Source organism: Pteronotus mesoamericanus, unplaced genomic scaffold (assembly GCF_021234165.1).
Source record: "Pteronotus mesoamericanus isolate MK-2021 breed Mesoamerican mustached bat unplaced genomic scaffold, CSHL_Meso_final scaffold_582, whole genome shotgun sequence".
NCBI lineage: Eukaryota > Metazoa > Chordata > Mammalia > Chiroptera > Mormoopidae > Pteronotus > Pteronotus mesoamericanus.
Window position 1 is genome coordinate 5,159,585 of NW_026555323.1, and position 18,148 is coordinate 5,177,732.

Below are 18,148 nucleotides of genomic sequence, written 5' to 3' on the forward strand. Positions count from 1 at the left end.
ATTTTCTCCCGTGTGTGTGTGTGTGTGTGTGTGTGTGTGTGTGTGTGTGTGTGTGTACGTACCTATCTCCAGGGGAGGCAGCCTCAGAGCAACGTGGGTAGGTTTTTGAAAAAACGTAAATAGGACTCCTGTTGTTCTGAGTGTCTCTCTTTATTTCTAAATAATTATTTTTCTATCAGAATAATTTTGGGTTTACAAAAACGTTGCCAGGGCAGTAGTTCCTGTAGGACCCTTAATGGCAACCCCCATGCCGTGAGCGACCTGGCAGCTTCTTTAAAAGATGGACTTTTAGGTTCTTTCCTCGGTTTTGGTTTTATAAATAAGGTCCCGGGAAGCATGTTCCCCCTTATCTGTCTGCCCCGCTCGTGTGCAGGATGGGCCCCCAGAAGGGGAGTTGCTGGGTCCAAGGTCATGGGCACTAGAAGTTTTGGATCTGTGCGGGCCTCCGGAATGGCTGTAAATGTGTTTTCCCACCCCCCGCAAGCGAATCCTGGTTGTCCCCGGCCTCGCTCAGGCGTGGGGTTAGGAGATTTGTAATTTCTTGCTCACCCAGCACATTAAACATCTTTTCATTTTGGTTTCTCTAATCGTGAACAGGGTGCTTTCGCTGTCCTGGGAACCTGAATGTGACGTGACCACAAGAACTCAGCTCCAGTAGCACTTGATAAATGTCTTTTTGGTACCAAGCATTGATAAAACAACTAAACTAAACTAAACTTAACTAAACAGGGTTCTGCCTGCAAGGACTGAAAGCTTTACCCACACACCCTCTGTTTCACGGCGGCTACCTAACAGGGCGGGCGTTTTAATGGGGAGGCTGCTGGGGAAGAGAGAAATGCGCCTTGCTCAGGAGCTCTGGGGGACCGAGGGGGGCAGAGACCTGGGTGGATCAGCCATGTGACAACCCTGGGTCCTTAGCCTCTGGGGCCGCTACGTTTAGCTAAACCTTTGACCGGTGTTCCTTTGTCCCAGGTTCCCTTTGCCCACGGTGTTGACCCAGAGACCCCGAGGGCGGGGCCGGTGGCCACCGGTGTTCCCGGAGCCCAGGGCTGGGTGGCCTTGCAGCCGCCTCCCCCCACCCCCAGCCCTGCCGTCCAATCCCAGGGGAACACACTTTCTTCCTGCCCCTGACTGATCGCCCACCAGCAGCGCTGCACCTGGGGCGCCTGGTACGCCTCAGAGGCTGGGTGTCCGGGAGGAGCAAAGCCGAGGGCCGCGTGCGCTGGCCGTGGGTGGGTGAGCACTGACCCCGCCTGTGCTCAGTGCCCTCTGCCCGTGGGGCCAGGATCTACCACCATATTGCAGGGACACGAGGCTTCGGTTTAGAATCTTTCTCCGCTTTGCAGACCGACTTTGCTTGAGTGGCATTCTTTGAGCTGGGTCCCCGGCAGGTCATCCCTCCGGCAATGGCACTGAGCCCAGGGCAGGCGCCGGGACCCCTGTTGTACCGCTGTGTGGCTTTGTGAACATCTGCCCCCTTCCTACAGTGAGCGGTGGCGGCGGCCTGACGTTCGCCCCTTCCCTTGGGACCCAGCCTGCGGCGCCCCAGCCCCAGCCCTGCTCTGTGCTCTCGACTGGAAGGCCTGGGGGGGGGGGGGGGAGGGGTCGGCCAGGCTTAGATTGCGGGGGGCTGGGGCCAGCAGGTGCCGGCGGCTGCCTCGGACCCCTCACCCTTTGCTGAGTGGTTTGCACTCAAGGCAGGAGTTGCTCATGCGCGCTTGTCGAAGTTCTCCATAGTCTTGGGAGTTAAATTGCTTTCAAGCTGAACTTGTCAAGGGGGAAAAAAAAAGGGCTTCCCAATGGTTTTGGAAGAACATGTGGATTTTTGGGGGGTGCATGAGCGCTCAACATAAGAGCATCTTTGTGCCGCCTGACCCTGAGCATCAGATAGAGGAGGTGTGCGCTGAGGCCGAGGGAACCGATGACGTCCCTGTGGCCTCGCGGAGGCAAGTCTGGCCCGTCTCTAAGTAGAATGGCTTTGAAGAGCAACGGGAGGAGGAGGAGGTATTTGTGAGCTGAGATAAAGGCGGGCATGTGATTTCTTAGAAGCTCGGGGAGAGCAGCGCACAGCAGGGGCCGAGTGAACTTGGGGTCCTGTGCCCCGCGTTGATGGGCTGTTCCTCTGTCCTCTGAGGAAAACCCTGCGTGTGCGGCAGAGAGCTGTCGTAGTCGGGTGAGATCGTCCTCGTGATTGGTGAGCAGAAACGAGGATCTGATGTCCCGCGATGGAATCGTGGCAACGGTACCTGCTTTTCGGTGGAATATGGGGGCAGAAACCGTGGCAGTTGCCCCCACACCAGGCTTTCAGCCCTCTGCCGATGGGTGGAGACCTCTGGAAGGTTCTTCACAGCCTTCCTCTGTGGCCTTCCTGCGAGGAGTGAGGACGCTGACGTTGACAGAGGTGTCTCCCCTCAGAGCCTTTAAAGAGGTGCCGGGACAGTCAGGTGGCCACAGGTGCCCTCTTTCTGTCCTGTGCAGCTGGGCGTGGCATCCCTGTCACCCTCGAGGTCTCCAAAGAGGAAGGTTTTGCCCCAGAATTGGGTGAGATCATCGAGGTCTGTGCCCCCTAGGGCCATCCGACATTGGCCGTTTGGTCATTTTTGAGCCTCAGTTTCCTCAGCATGCAACAGGGAGAACAGTGCCCCAGGGAGGTGTCCGCAACCGGTGACATCAGGTCCCACAGCCCCCGGAACGAGCCCTGCCCAGGAATCTTCCGTGCCTCTCCCAGCAGCCCAGGCGATTTCAGGCAGCCCTCCGGTGCGTTCTCACGCGGAGCCCAGTTCCCTCGCCCTGGGGGGTCTGAGCGCCGGCCCCTCTCCCGCACGAGGGCCACGCAGAGCCCTACCAGCCCGTCTCCCTGGGGACCCTCGCGTGCTCGGTTTCCGCAGCCGTTCCCCCTGAGACGGATTTCAGCTCCCCGGCTGTCACTTGGATGTTGTCCAGTTCACTCTGTTCTCTTTGAAAGTGTGGACACAAACGCAGTTTTCGGGGGCCTCTCCCCTGGCCCCTTACTCTGCTAAGTCTCTCTTAGTCTAAGACCACCTGAAGTTTTTTGTGTTTTTTTTTTTTTGGCAGTCACAACACCCCATTATCACATAGAGAAATTATATCCAATTAAATCTCCTAAGTCTTTTTCACACCTCCTACATTTGTGCATTCCTTTTTTTGCACCCAAGTGTCCAAACACATAATTTCCTCTCGATTGCAATTCCAATCTGTTGATCTTTTTAGCTCTTGCCGCTGTCATCCAGTGCATTTGCCATCTCTCCTGGAAACTTGTCATCCCAGAATTAGATAAACATTTCATTCCTGCCATCGTTTGGCTGATTGATAAAAATGATGAAACGTCGGGACTTAGAAAGAGCCCTACGGCCTTCCACGAGGGACCTTCCGGGGGGCCGTTCATCCGCCGCTTCCTCAGAGGGCGAATCGTACACAAACGCTCAAATGCAGTTCGCATTGCTGCACCTTGTCAACAAGGATGAGACGTTAACAAGGCAACGCAGACAAAACCCAGTGGCCCTGCATCCAACAATTTAAAAAATCTTTATGCCAAGAAAATAAAAAAAAAATCCGAAAATCTCATCATGGTGGTTTATGGCGGTTTATGGTGTGTGATCCGTGAGCTGCGGCTTTGCTTTGAAGCGGCGTTTTGTTTTGTTTTGTTTTGTTTTGTCTCTGCCTTCGGTTGATAACACTGCCAGAGGGCGGTGAGGGCTGCTACCAGGCGGCTTGGGTGTTGGGCTGGCATCAGGAGCAGAGCTGGCTTGGGCTGCTTGGGGGAAATGTGGTTACCCAGCTGGCCCTTTGGGGCGCCAAGGCCCTGGAGGGCAGGCAGAGGGGCTGGCGGTCCCTTCCGTGGGTCTGTTGCCCAGGCCTGTGGTGGACACCCCCACGGCAGGATGGAGAAATCACAAATGCTGAGGGTCCCTGGTCTCAGTGAAAATCGCAGGGCACCTCTGTGAATGAGTCAGGGACGTCATTGGCCTGCAGGTGCTTGAACAAGCGCAACGTGGGGAAAACAGCCGCCTTCGGGGCATCGGTAGGTGGTAGGGCAGGTGCTACGTGGAAAATGCAGAGACCTTTCCAAGGGAGGGAGCGATGACTTCGGAGGTGGCCGGAGCTTGGGGGACAGGCTGGAGCGGGATTGACCCTTCTTCTGCCCCCACCACCTCATTTTACAAGTCGAGAGCCGCGTGGCCAGACAGGTGTTTCTGGCCACCAGAAGCAACGGGCGAACACCCCGCATTAAAAAGCCCATGAAATGGGGTGAGGAGTCTGCTCTCAGGTCCTGTCAGATGGCGAGGTTCAGCCGCAGTCTGTCTAGTCCGCAGAGTTTGTGGGTTGCAGGTGGGGCTTCCGCTTCCCCCCACCCCACGCAGACGCCCGCCTGTGTGACCACTTATCCGCGTGTGCCAGAGCCCATTTCCTGGGGGAGTCTGGGCAAAGCTCTCGCCGGGTGTCCCCAGCCTGTGCCCGGAGGTGCCCGGCTGTGCTGGGTGTAGGCTCACAGCCATGGCTGGCCCACCTGCGGCCGAGCTGGGGCCGGACCCACCTGCCTTTTGGCTGGGCCCTCCTCGCTCCGGGGAGGTGGGTGGGCTGCGTGGCTTGTCTCCATTTATCCTGCGTGATCCACGTCTGGGGGAGAAGAAAATGCAAGCCAAAGGTTTCCTATCCTTTTCTTAAAAATTGTGGTTAAATACACACAGCAGGAAATTTACCATCTTTACCAGTTTAAAGTAAGCAGTCGTGTGGCATACAGTTGCATTGTCACACAACCAGCCTCCAGAACTGTTTTTATCTTGCAGGAGTGAAACTCGGGACCCATGAAACAACAACCCCCTACACCTGCCTCCCCCCCCAGCCTCGCTCATGGTGACCTCTCTGCTACTTTCTGTCTCTTCGAATTTGATCACTTTGGATAGTATGGTGTTTTTTGTTTTTTTTTTTAATTAAAAATAATTTTTATGACTGGGCTGGTTTCACTCAACCCAACGTCCTCAAGGCTCATCCACATGTAGCATCTGTCAGAATTGCCTTCCTTTTTAAGGCCGTATAATATTCTATTGTGCGTACAGAATTGCATTTGAAACGAGGATGTGAATTCCCACTGGAACGATATAACGTGTTCTCCAAACGAAGCCGGTGAGAGAGGGGTGGGGGCCCCAGGGCCAGCATTTCTTTGGAATGCTAGCCTGGTTCTGAGCAGAAAGTCTGAAGTCATGAGGGAGAGGAAAAGAAGGCAGACCGGGCGGCACATGTCCCAGGTCCGACTGCCGCAGGCGCGCGGCTCCCGCCGGCACCTCCCCGGTGCCCCGCGGCACCGTCTGCGGGCTGGCCGCACAGCCTCACCAGCTGGAGGTCGGGGTGCTGTGCACCTGTGCTGTGGCGTGCTGGGGTGCAGGCGGCGGTGGAAGGCTGTCCCCTGGAAGGCGTGGTAGTGAGGTTCCCACAGGGCCTGGAGGGGTCTGAGTGGGTGGTAGTGGGTGCACAGAACCAAGGGAATCTAGTTCTTCATCAGAAAGGCCACCAGCCGTCAGAACTGGGAGTAACTAGAATGCAGAAGAGCTCTTATAAGGTTGCTTTAAAGTCATAGAGACAGCCCTGGCCAGCGTGGCTCAGTGGGTTGCGCATTGTCTCGCAAACGGAAAGGCTGTGGCTTCGATTCCTGGTCAAGGCAGATGCTTTGTGGGTTTGATCCCTGGTTGGGGTACCTACAAAAGGCAACCAGTCGGTGTTTCTCTCTCCCATCAATGTTTCTCTTTTTCCCTCCCCTTCCCTTAGAGAGAATATTGGACCTTGGCATTTTCAGATTAGAAAGGAATTTGGAATACTTGTCAGAGCAGGCAGAGTTGTTTTTTTTGAAGACCTAGGAACATAGTTGGTGCCGCCCAGTTGACGCAAATGCAACTTTATTCTGCACCCGTCTGTCCGGCTCCAGGTCCTTTAGGGGGTGGGCGGACTTGTGCTGCCTCCTGTCTTTGAATTGACTCCAGGTAAAGCTTCCATTCCCCCGTGGCAGGCAGGTTGTAAACATCCGCCATCTCTGTAAGTTCTTTGACCCATGGTAGCACCTGCCATTGTATCACTGGTGTCGGTTCCTGCCCCGAGGGCCACATCTCACGTGGGCATGAGCTGCTCGATTCTGGGTCTGTGGATGATGACCGAGGAGATGCCTCTCGGGCTGGGGAGTGCAGAGCCGTTTGTTTCCTTTCTCAACGTTACTCATGTCCCTCAGTCACGCACATTCTCAAGACGGCCTTCAGTTACTGAACCTGCCAGGTGGTGGGGACTCGTCTGAGGGAGAGAGAAATGTCTATATACAATGTACGTGTATATGTACAATGTTAATGTATATATACAATGTAAACACATTCTCATTGACACATAAAGATAAAAGGATTAACACGAATTGTGTCTGTTTACACGTACACAGAAGACTCAACTGTAACAAATTGTGCTCTAACCGTCTCAGGGTTTGTTATAACATCCAGCCCTGGTCGCTGACTTTTTTTGGTTAGTTGCATCTACTGAGGGGGCGGGAGCGGGAAGCCGTGCCCCCATTTCTCGGAGCACGGGGAGGCTGCACTCAGATCTGAAACGATGCTGGGGACGGGGTGGCAGATTCCGCAGCCATGGGGAGCCCAGGGGCACGGGGGACACCCCCTCGCCACCCCATTTCCCTTCTGCTTTGCTCTGTTTCAAGCATCGTTTCTTTGGGATGCTCAGGGATCTCCTGGTAGACTGGAGATCAAATTAAGACACAGAGGACACAGGCGTTACCTGTGCCACGCACTGCAGAGGTGGCGGGTGGGGTGGCGTGGAAGAAGTTTCCTGGGGGGGGGGGGTTCTCACGGGGCGGTGCCCAGACCAGCAGGGTCCCCATCACCAGGGGCTTCTGAGAAATGAGCTTCTCAGGCCCCTGCAGTGTGTTGGAACGAGCGTTCCCAGTGGTTCTGACGATGTGGGCTCAGGATTTCAGGCTGTCCTTGTATCTGCCGGGTAAAGTTGACCTCCTAAGCCCAACTTGATTCAGCCCCCTTTTCCGTGTCTGCCCTGCTGTCCTCGAACCCCTGGGGTTCCCCTGAACTGCCACCGGCCCCCCCAAGGCGTGTGCCCCCCCCATCTCTCTTAGCTCCCCCACCCCCCTCACCTTTCCTGGGAAGGCCCTGCGCATTCTTCAGACCATCTTCAGGGCTCCCCTCCTCTGAAAAGCCTTCCCGATCTCCCCAGAGAGGTGTCATGGGGGCCTCCCTTGCAGGATTTTGCCAAGAAAGGTGTCCAAAGGACAATCAGTGATGTTGTTCATTTCCCGCTTTGTCGCATACGAGTGATATTTATGTGGGGGCAACAAGGTGATGTTTCCATTAATGTTTAATTTGTGCAGTGACGTTGCCTGCAGCTTACGCCTGCGAACAGGAACGCGGAAGCGCTTGCCTGACCCTTATGACGACGTAGGTAGGCTAGGTGTCAACGGCAGTGAGGAAAAGGAGGCCCCCAGGTGGCTGTGCCCCTGCGGGGCAGGAGCCAGTCGGTGGCGCTCAGGAGCTCAGCCCGAGTCACCCCACTTGTCTTTTCCCAGGACCCACGGTCGCGGGTGGCAAAGCCGTAATTGACTTTCTCGTAGAGCTCTTCCAGTCACTTCGCTAGGCAGCTTCTGGGGGTGTCTCAGCCAAAGGCTTTTCATTAGCCCTTCTCCTAGGAGCACTTCTTAGGGGTTTGTTTTCCAGATACATAGTTTGTTTATGCCGCTCACGGAAGCCCCCAGAGCAGAAATCCTGCCTTTCGATGTTTTGAGAAACACCTAGGAAATTTGGGGGAGCAGTACTCCTCTCTGCAGAAAGACTCCATTTAACACGGTGTCTTGGGAGACGTGATTTCTACCCCGCAGGCCCTGGCCCACCTGCCTGCCCCGAGCTGGCTTCCCCGCTCGCCGCCCCCTGCGCGTGTGGCCCTCCGTCCACTCTGGCTCTGCTGCCCCCGCCCCTGCCCCTGGCTTCGGGCCTGCTGACCTGGCCACCCTCCCTACCCTGCCACCTGCTCTCTGCCTTTGTTTCCGCGAGCTTCACTCATTCCCAGGGGCCAGCCTGAGGTCTCACACCCTGACGCCTTTCCCAAGGTTCTCTGAGTTTTTAAAGTACCTGTCGTGATTTCCTCGTAAGCACCAGCACGCTTGCCTTACCCCAGTCCTCGCGTTGCCTCGCGGCCCATAGGAAGCACCTTACACTCTCTGTCCTGTTTGTGGCACGTGCCTTCTGAGTATGGAGCTCTCCCTGACGGGCTGGGATTTCCCATTTCTGTTCCCATCGCAAAACATCCCCAAATCCAAACGAGCTGGTGGCCGGTCCTGCCTTGCACTCCGTGGCTGGCTGGGGCTTGCCCTCTCTTCAGGAATAAGTAGGTTGTTCCTCCTCCCCCTTTTCTTCTCTAAATGGGGGAGAAGCACCCAGCGGGGAGGCAGCTCTTTCATTTGGAGAAGCGGTCGGTCCCAGCGCCGGAGCGTGGCTTCTGTTAGCTGAGTGGCCGACGCCGGCCACGGAGTGGGCCCAGGGACATGGGGCTTCCCCACTGTCTGTTTTGGTTGTGATGTGAAAGCTCAGCAAACTCCCGTTAGGAGCCCCACGCTCTTTCTCAGCTTCTCGATCTGTTGGAAATGATCGCAAACCAGTCGATGCTAACCCTTTATAATCTGATCAAACACTTCGAATGCAATAATCGACTGGATTAAGTACTCCTCTGCAGAGACTTCTGGTTATTATTTAAGAACAACTGCTTTGCTTAATTTATAATGGGGTGGAAGGAATATGAATTCTTAGGCTGTGCAGAGGAAAAAAATAATAGTTTAAAAGAAAAAAAAACTTTCACAATGAGTCATTAACCTAAATCTAGGTGATTTTTTTGTTTGTTTGTTTTTTTGTTTTGAGAGCACTTGTGTTGCAAATATTAGGTAGAGACCTTGTTTTTTTCATTCCACTCCAGGCTGACTGAACTCAAGAGTAGAAACCAGGGGCCCTGGTCTAGTAGCTCGGTTGGTTAGAACGCCTTCCCAATACACCAAGGTAGTGGGTTTGATCCCCGGTCAGGGTGCATGAAAAATCAACCAATGAATGTATGAATAAATGGAATAACACATCACTGTCTCTCTCTCCCCCCTCACTCTGCCTGACTCTCGTTTAGTCTCTCTCTCTCTCTTTGTCTCTCTGAAATCAATAAGTTTTTCTTTTTTTTTTTTACACAAGAGTAGAAACCAGGAAAGTAGGCTCACCTTGGCCCCTAATCAGAGGAGGCTGCCCCTTCGCGGAGGCTGCCATGTGCCCAGACACAGGAACATGGGAAAAACACAGGTCCAGCCCCTCTGCTTTCAGCAGGGGAAATGCCCAGTGATCGCTCTGCTCAGTACCTCCCTTCGGGCGCCAGCACTTCAGCGTGGAAGGCGCCAGGAAACCGAGGAGAGAGATGAGGGGAGGCAGAGGGAGTCTGTTGGAGGGACTGTTGAAACCGGGGCATCTGGGCAGAGCTCTGAAGAGAGGCTCCTGATGAGAATGGGGCAGCAGGGGCGGGAGGGAGGAGCTGGGTGGCCGCCGTGTGCTAAGCAGGGCAGGGTGCTCCCGGGAGGCCTCCTGGGCCTGGTGCCGCTGGGTCAACAGGGGGCTGGGGCACGGAGGCTGGGCCCTGGGGAGGGCGCCAGCGTCGTCCAGGCTGGAGAGGACGACAGCGCAGACCCGGGTGAGAGCGGTGGGGACAGACGGGGCGGAATCCACGCCTTCTGTACACGTGCTGACGCCGCGTGCTAACAGGCGCGCCCAGTGCTGTTGGAGGCACCCGGGATGTACGCGTGGGCTAAACCGAAGGCAATTTCCTGTCGCCCTGGGGTGGACACCACAGTGCAAGTGGGCAGAGCGGGAGACAGAGGGAAGGAAGGCCAGAGCCGGGTCCTGAAGGGGGTGGACACGCGCCGGGAGGGAAGGAAGTGGGCGCTGGAGGAGCAGGGAGCTGAGGGAGGGGGGCGTGATGGCGGGAGGAGCACCCAAGGGGCCCGCAGGCTTAGGAGCTGCAGCCAACAGGGCCTTCCCCCCAGCTGGGTTGGGGGGGGTTACTAACATCAACATGCGTGAGTTTGTGTGCAGTGTGATGCCGAGACCCACGTGTACACTGCGAAGTGCTCACAGGAACGTCAGGGAGCACCTCCATTCCCCCACGTAACTACGATTGCTTGGTGGGTGAGGTGGTGACAGTTAAGGCCTACTCTCTCAACAACTTTTAAGTGTAAGTTATTGCTAATCACAGTCACCGTGCTGCACGGTAGATCCCCACGGCTTGTCTGTCCTGCGGGTGGGACCAACATTGCCCTGCTTCCCCAAGCCCCTGGCAACCGGCACTCTGCCCTCTGTTTTCATGAATTTGGCCGTGTTGGGTTTCCCGTGTCAGTGAGAACATAGAGCATTTGCCCTTCTCTGTCTGACATTTTAATCAGCCTAACGCCCAAGAGGAGTCATTGCCGCGAGGGCTTTCTGTGCTGCGAGGGGAGCGGGGAACCGGTAGCGACCCTTGGATTTTCGACGCGAACTGTTTGGAGAATGGGGGTGTCATTGACCAGGACATAGGAGCTTGGGAGGTGCGTGGGGGTGGGGAATGAGTTAATAGACACCCAAGGGGAGCGATGGGGTAGGCAGATAGGTACACAACTTCAGGGCTCAGGGGACTTTGGGCCGGTGACGTGCACTTAGAATCCTCCAGTGTGTGGGTGGCACAGGAAGCCAGTTGTCTGGGTGGGGTGACAGAGACCAGCACTGCGAGGTCGGGGAGGAGAGGAACAGAGGTCAGTGGGCGTGTGGAATCAGAGAGGCCTAGAGAGGGAAGAAGGCTCAGATGGCTCTGAGAGAGACAAGTGGCGTGAGGACAGGGAGTGTGTCCTTGGTGGTGACGAGGTCGCTGGGTGCTTTGCTAAGGGCTATTTTGTGTCATGATGGGGCAGAAGCTCCACTGCGGTGGGTTGGGGGCAACTGGTTGGTGAGGATGCTGAGAGCTAGGGCTGTCCGCAAACCTTGGGTCAAGCATGTGACCTTCTGTGAATGACTCGGCTCCTCCAAGTCTCTGTCCGCACCTCCCAACAGGCGCCCGTGTTACGAGGTGTGAGCTATTGCTGAGAGCATTTCATGAGGCAGGGCAGGGCTGCCGCCAGATCGAGCTCAGCCTCTGTTGGGTGCAGGGGTGTTCGCCGAGGGCCGGTGTCTCCTTTTCTCGGCTCTGTCCTAGAGGCTTCATTGTCTCGTCAGTAAGAGGAGGGAATCGGACCCAATGAAACATCAAGTTTTAGGTTCCCAAGCTTCGCTCACCTCTCAGCCCCTGCGTCCCCGCTCCCCACACTCTGTCCGGGTCCATCTGTGGCTGTAACCCACGAGGGACTTCTCATCTCCTCTCCCTTGACCATTGCACTTGGATCCCGCCTTGCACTCAGGACCAGATTAAGCCTCCAGAAGGACTTGAGCCTCAGGAGGGGCCTCGTTCCTGGAAGTGCTCATCCCCACCTGTGATCGTGATCCCTCACCCTCCAGCAAACTCACTTCCTCCGCTCGTCTCTGTGTCCCTCGTCGTCAGGCCTTCTGTCCTTGAACAAACACATCTTGTTCTGCCTTGTCTTTGGCCGCTGCAGCGTTGCGCCCCGTTTAAACCCTCCCCTCACACGGAGCTTCCCTGGGCACTTGGACTTTCTCTCTGCAGGGTGCCCCGTGGCTGCCCCTTGTCTGCCCTTGCCCTGTTCAGTGTGCGCCTGGAGCGGACGGGCAGGGCGCGTAGCCCTGGCTGCCTCCTGCCTCGGACCCAGCTGTTTGCCACCCGCCTTGGTTCCTGGCCTTCACCAGCAACCTCTTCCGGGGCTGTACCTCTCCCACAGCATCCTGCGTGTTGGGTAGCTCACAAGTGAATGCACTGCACCCACTGGAAAACTTGATTCTATCCGAGAAGCGTTAATGGGAGGTTTGGAGATTCCTAAATCCTAAGATAGGAGAGTGATCAAGGGCGCGTGCGTGTGTGCGCGCACACGCGTGTATCTAGAATTTTAAAAATAAAACAAAGTCTTCCATTTTACTTAAAGCCTTTAAAATCTCCCCATGCCTTGGCCCCTCAATTCCACTCGTAGGGATTTATCTTGAGAAAACAGTCTTGGCTATCTGCTGAGAATGTTTGCAGGAGTGTTGTGGTTGATGTAGCAAACCGGAGGGAACCTAAATGTGCCACAGGAAGGGATTGGTTAGAAAAAGAGAAAAAAGAAGACCTCGTGGTGCGTCGTCATACCCTGGCATCGAGTGACTCTTTCTTTCTTAAAAATGAGGATTTAGAAGGACATTTGTTGACTTGGTGAGATGTCCCGTGAAGGAAGTACGTTGGAGAATGTTACATTATCGTCTGATTTCCTTTACCTTCAATTATTTATAGAGAAAGGATAATTGGTATAGGTAGCATTAACAGGGATTATCTTTGGCTGTTGAGATTGCTGATGATTTTTATTATCTTTTCGTTCTCTGTTACTTAGCCTTTTCACAGGAAGCTTTCTGGGTTAAAGTGGGGATTGTATACCTCTCTCAGTCATGTGAATTGCATGTTCTTTGTCTTTCTGTTGCATTCGCCTTTATGACTGCATTCATGCAGCGCCGGGGAGGACACCAGGCCAGCTGGCCCCTGTCGGGTGGCAGCCGGAAACCTGGGACCGTGCTTCTTTGGGTCCGTACCTCCGCAGTCATGGGAAGGGGAAGTCTCCAGTGTAGAGTTTACTGCTTGGTGTCTTGGAGGCCGGACGCAGTAGGAAGTCGTGTTCATTGACTGGAACCCAGAGCTCTGCAGCAGCAGGGGGCAGGGGCTGCGGCCTTGGGCCGGCCTAGATTGCGCCCTTGACTCCTGCATGTGCCCCTGTCTTACTCTGAACTCCGAGCTGAGGTTTGCATGGTAACGGGATGGGGATGGCATCTCCCGGGGGCGGTGAGCGTGCCGCCCAGGTCCGGCCCTGAGCAGGCACTTCCCGAATGCCAGCGGCCCGGTTGGTGAGCTCACGGGCATCTGTAGTTCACGACTGGTCTTCCTTCTTCACGATAACATAGATGTCCTGAAAACGGACCGTATTGTGGGTTGGAAAATCGAGTTAAAAATGACCTCCTTTTCACTGACGTGTGTCCCGCCCTTGCCCTCTTGTGTCCCCTCAGTCTGCGGGCCCGGCATCGACATCCGCAATGACTACCAGCAGCTGAAGCGCCTGGAGAACTGCACGGTGATCGAGGGCTACCTGCACATCCTGCTCATCTCCAAGGCAGAGGACTACCGCAGCTACCGCTTCCCCAAGCTCACCGTCATCACCGAGTACCTGCTGCTGTTCCGCGTGGCCGGCCTCGAGAGCCTCGGCGACCTCTTCCCCAACCTCACGGTCATCCGCGGCTGGAAGCTCTTCTACAACTACGCCCTGGTCATCTTCGAGATGACCAACCTCAAAGATATCGGGCTTTACAACCTGAGGAACATCACTCGGGGGGCCATCAGAATCGAGAAGAACGCCGACCTCTGTTACCTGTCCACGGTGGACTGGTCCCTGATCCTGGATGCGGTGTCCAACAACTACATCGTGGGGAACAAGCCCCCGAAGGAGTGCGGCGACCTGTGTCCGGGGACCATGGAGGAGAAGCCCTTGTGCGAGAAGACCACCATCAACAACGAGTACAACTACCGATGCTGGACCACTAATCACTGCCAGAAAAGTAAGAGCGACGCCGGCGTGCCTTTCCTTCTGCTCTTCCCCCTCCCCGCCTCCTCTCCTTCCCTCCTTCCCTCCGTCTCTGAACACAGGGGTTCCCCTGGGCGGGGGCGGAGGGGTGTGCTTGCCTCTGGGATGTGGCCTACCTGCCGTGGAAGTGGGGGTGTTAATCGGCTTCCTACAGTGTCTGGGGCCTCAAGGGCTGAGGCACGGCATGATGGCCGGAGGCCACCGTGGCTGCTGTCGCAGCCGTTCACTCCACCCGAGAAGTAACGCCCCGCCCTTCTGGGCCAGGAGCCCGCTCACCTTCCGCTCTGAATTCCCGATGGGAACGGTGGCGTGCTGCGCCTGGACGGACCTCCACCCTTGCACGTCAGCCCTTCCATCCTTTATCCTTGCATGATGGGTACGGCAGGCCTTCCTGAGTGTGACTATAGGTGGAAGATAGTTGAATCAAGGGAGAGTAAACACCTATGTCACCTCTAGCGACAGTGTGACCTCCCCCCTGTCCTTGGTCCTTTAAGGTGCCCGATGCAATGCTGAGGTGTCCTGGTTTATGACGAGCGCCCAGTCAAGGCCAGTCAAGGCCAGTCAAGGCCGGGCGAGCCCTGGACCCGGCTTCCAGGAGGCCCAGGGTCAGGCTCTACTTGCAGAGAGCTGTGCACTTGGACAGCCGGGCTTCCATTTCCTTTTTGCTTCCTACCTCTTCCCGGAAGCCTTGTGCCCCCCTCACGAAACCACTTCAGTGAAAAAGCTGTGCACTGTGGCTGCTGCCCTTGGGGGTCAGTGGGGGTCTTGTGGAACTGCTCGTGGACTTTTCCATCATCGGCTTACTCCTCCCACCGCTGGGGCTGCCTTGGTGTGGCCAGTACCTGGCGACCCAGGTTGTTTGGTATTTAAACGCGACTCTGGTTCTTTGCCTCGCTGCTTCCAGCAGTGTTTTGCCCTGTTGGCCAAGAAGGTTCCACTCACTGGGTGGAAGCCAGTGTGGCAGCTATAAATAGCCATTATTAATGGTTGGCCCAGTGCAAGGCCCCAGAAGGGTCCACTCACGAAGAGCCAAGAAATCCCACATGGGTAGGCTTGCCTTGCACAATAAACAAATCAAAGGCCAGACCCCACAGGTAGCTGTTGTTTGCTTCCCCGCTGGCCGGGGCTGGAGCGGGAACAGGACGCTTTCTGTGACCCAGCCTGGACTTTCACACTCTGTCACTCGCTCAGGGTGCACGTGAACGCTCAGAGAGTAAGGCGAGGGGGCCCCACTGGCTGCCGCGGGGACCGCGAAGAGCGGGCAGGCCACCGGGCCGCTCAGAGAATCCCTGTTGGCTCGCGTTGGAGGGGGGGCACCGTGCCAAAGTCACACTTGGGATCCACCGGACCGGCGTCCCAATCACGGGATTTTCCGCTGGTTTGAGAAAACAACGCAGAATGCTTTTAAGTCGTCTTGACATTTAAAAATTTTATCTTCAAAGGAAAAGGCGGCCCCCGGGGAGGCGTCCTACGTGGTAGAAAGACATAGGATGGCGTCTGAGAGAGAGGCCTGGGTGCCCAGGCCTGCTTGGCACGCTCCTTGGGGCCGCCCCCGGGGCTGTTTGCATTGGTCTCGCTGTGGGTCCCTGGCTGTTTCTGACTGGCTGCCGGTGGCGGGAGCCCGGGCAGCACGGAGGCCCCACGCCGGGTCCAGGCCCGGCAGCGGTGACTGGAAGTGAACAAGCAGCCTGAGGCGCCGGCCCCAGCCTCGCCATCTGCAGAGCGGGTAGCTCCGGCCTTCTCCCGAGGGCTGTCGGAAGGTTGCAGCAGAGAGGGCGCCAAGGGGCGGGGGTCGGAAACTGGGCTCCGGTGCCGGCTCGGCGGAAGCGGGCAGGCCCGTGGGCTGGACACTCTGCAGCCTTCTCCTCGGCCCGTGGCCTGGGCCCTGCCGCCTCTTCGTGCTTTCACAGGGGAGTATTTATTTAAAATTACGAACGGCACTTGGGGAAATGGTCTTCCCCTCGCCTTGTCCTGAAAACTCCAGCATAGACAGGTTTCTGGGAGATGTTCTAGTTGAATTGGAAGCTCTTCCCTTTTCCCAGGTTCCCTTCCGACCTGCACTGACCGGCACGGTGGCCGCTCGCCCTGCGTGGCCCATCCAGGCGGAGACATGCTCCAGGTGTCAAACACGCCCTGGATTTTGAAGATACAATGTAGGAAAGAATCAGCTACCTCTAATATTTTTTTTATATTATATTGACGGCCTGTTGAGATGATAAATACTTGGAACGGTTTAGATTAAGTGAAGAAGGAAAATGAACGTCACCTGTTTCTTTGACTTTTTAAAGTGGTTATGAGACCCTTTGGAATGACGGGTGGGGTTCCTGGTTGATCTCCCCCCGGAAGCCATGCGGTGGCGCATGCCTTTGAAGGCCGGGGCTCTCCCCGAGGTCGCCTCCTGGCCGAGCACTGGGTGCGGTGGTGTCCTCACACCGCTCCAGCCAAAACGCTTGGGGGCCATTCAAAGAGCCAGGGGAAGGGCATTGCGTCTGGACAGATGGTCCACCTCGAGGTCAGCCTGCGTATGGAGCTGGCCACGGAGAAAGGTTGCGCATCGAAGAATCCCATTCAGTTATCCTTTGCCGGGCTGGCTACAGAAGAGAGACTATCTGGGGAGGCACATCAAGGGTGTGTGTGAAATTTGTGACAAAACGGAGAAACACTCAGTTATGTAGCGCCGATAGGCTGTTTCTCCGCAGCGCTGCGTCGGACGCCCCTTCCCTGCCTCGGCTCTGCCGCGGCGGGCAGCTCCGTAGGCAGCCCCACTAGGTGCATTGCAGCCCAGCGGGGTCTCTGCACACTTCTGTGTTTCTCCCTGCGCTTAGGATGTGAGGGGTGGTTTTATGCAGGCTTGAGTTCTTCCTAAAAAGTAATGGACCCTTGAAGGATCGCGTGTGGTGTTTGCGTTCAGTAAGAATGTAACCGTGGGGTGGCCCTGATGTTCGGTGGCACTGTTGGGCCCTCCCCAGCCTTTGGACATCAGTAGTTCTCCTTCTGCCCCTGCGCGGGCTCCTCTGCCTCGGGCTAGGCTTTAATGGACGGCGGTTGCTGGCCTCCATCCCAGGCCCTGCCTTCCCCATCCTTGTTCCCCAGAATGCCCCATCCTCTGGGGCTCCCCTGTCTTCTCGCCTGTATCTGCCTCACGTACTGTCTCCAGCCCAGACCCCTTTGTGGCTCCTAGGCCTGTGTATATGTTCCTAAGCTGATGACCGTGGGCGTTTCCGTGCCTGATGGGCTTCCCTGTCGCCTCACTGCCAGCCTCTCCCTCCCTCCCTCCCCTCTCGGGAGGGGCAGCATTCTGCTCCGGTCGGTCCCAGGGCAGAAGCTCGGGTATCACTGGGATGCGTCCTTCCCCAGTCGGACACCACACCCTTTGCATCTGAAATGTGCTTCTCACGCGCCCCCCTCCGCTCTCCCCTCTGCCGGGTCACTGACCGGGTCTTCCTCCAGCCTCCCCGCTTCTCCGCGGTGGCCCAGTGACCGTCCCAGCACACTCTTTGACCGATGGGCTCCCCCATCCGAAAGCCTGGAGGGCAAACACCTGGCACACCCCAAGGCTCCTCGGTCCTCTGCTGCTGTGGTCCACGGCACCGGGCCACGCAGCCTCCCTGTCTCTGCCTGCAGCGTCCTTGGCCCCTGCTGGCTCTCCGTGCTGACCAGCTGGCCACCGCTCACCAGGCAGACTCTTTGCCCATCGGGCTGACCTCCGGCCTCGCCTTCCCCACCCAGAAGCCTTTAGGACCTCGCAGGCTGCTGACTGCCTGGCAGCAGCCCTTCTTACACCACTGAGCGAAACCCGGGCACGTCCTCCCACTCTTGGAGGGCATGGCTGTCACCCCAGGGGCCGGCGTGGCACCTGCTTTGTGAAAGATTTATTGCCGGGAAGATACGTCTTCCCCCCGTTGAGCAGAGCACAGTGCGCAGCAGCAGCGCTGCGCGAGCCAGAAGCCCCCGGGAGCAGGAAATGCGGTGTTTCCCAGGTGACGTCCTCGGGCATTGCTGCCCAGGGGTCCTGTCTCCATCGTCTCCAGCTCTTCGCTGGAGCGTCAGCTGTGGGTGGCAGCTCCGCTCTCTCCTGCTCTTGTTGGAAGGATTCAGGGCCGAGGATGCTGCAGAAATATGAAAATCACCTTAAAAGTTGAGGCTTGGCCCGTGGCGCTATCACTGCTGTGTGCAACGAGGGGTTTGCTGAAGGCCAGCCGTGCGGGGGGGGGGGGCGGGGGGAGTCCTGTGGGAGGACCCGCTTCCCTGGCTTCCCGGAGAATTTGCCCACGTGGTGCCTGGTGTTTTGTGTTGCTTGCCTTGGGCACTTTCTGACACTTCACCCCCAGTGTGGACACCACCCCGCCCGATCATCCAGCACCTTATTGCCAGACTGAG

At 56.7% G+C, this 18,148-nt stretch overlaps 1 protein-coding gene across 2 annotated transcripts in view; it reads left to right on the forward strand.

Moving 5' to 3' along the window:
• The window catches only part of IGF1R (insulin like growth factor 1 receptor), a 221,624-nt gene that overhangs the window by 30,778 nt on the left and 172,698 nt on the right, over nt 1–18,148 (forward strand). For both annotated transcript variants that reach the window (XM_054561955.1, XM_054561956.1), the window contains exon 2: nt 13,197–13,742. In XM_054561955.1, the coding sequence (XP_054417930.1) occupies nt 13,197–13,742 (546 nt within the window). The remainder of the gene's footprint in view (nt 1–13,196; nt 13,743–18,148) is intronic.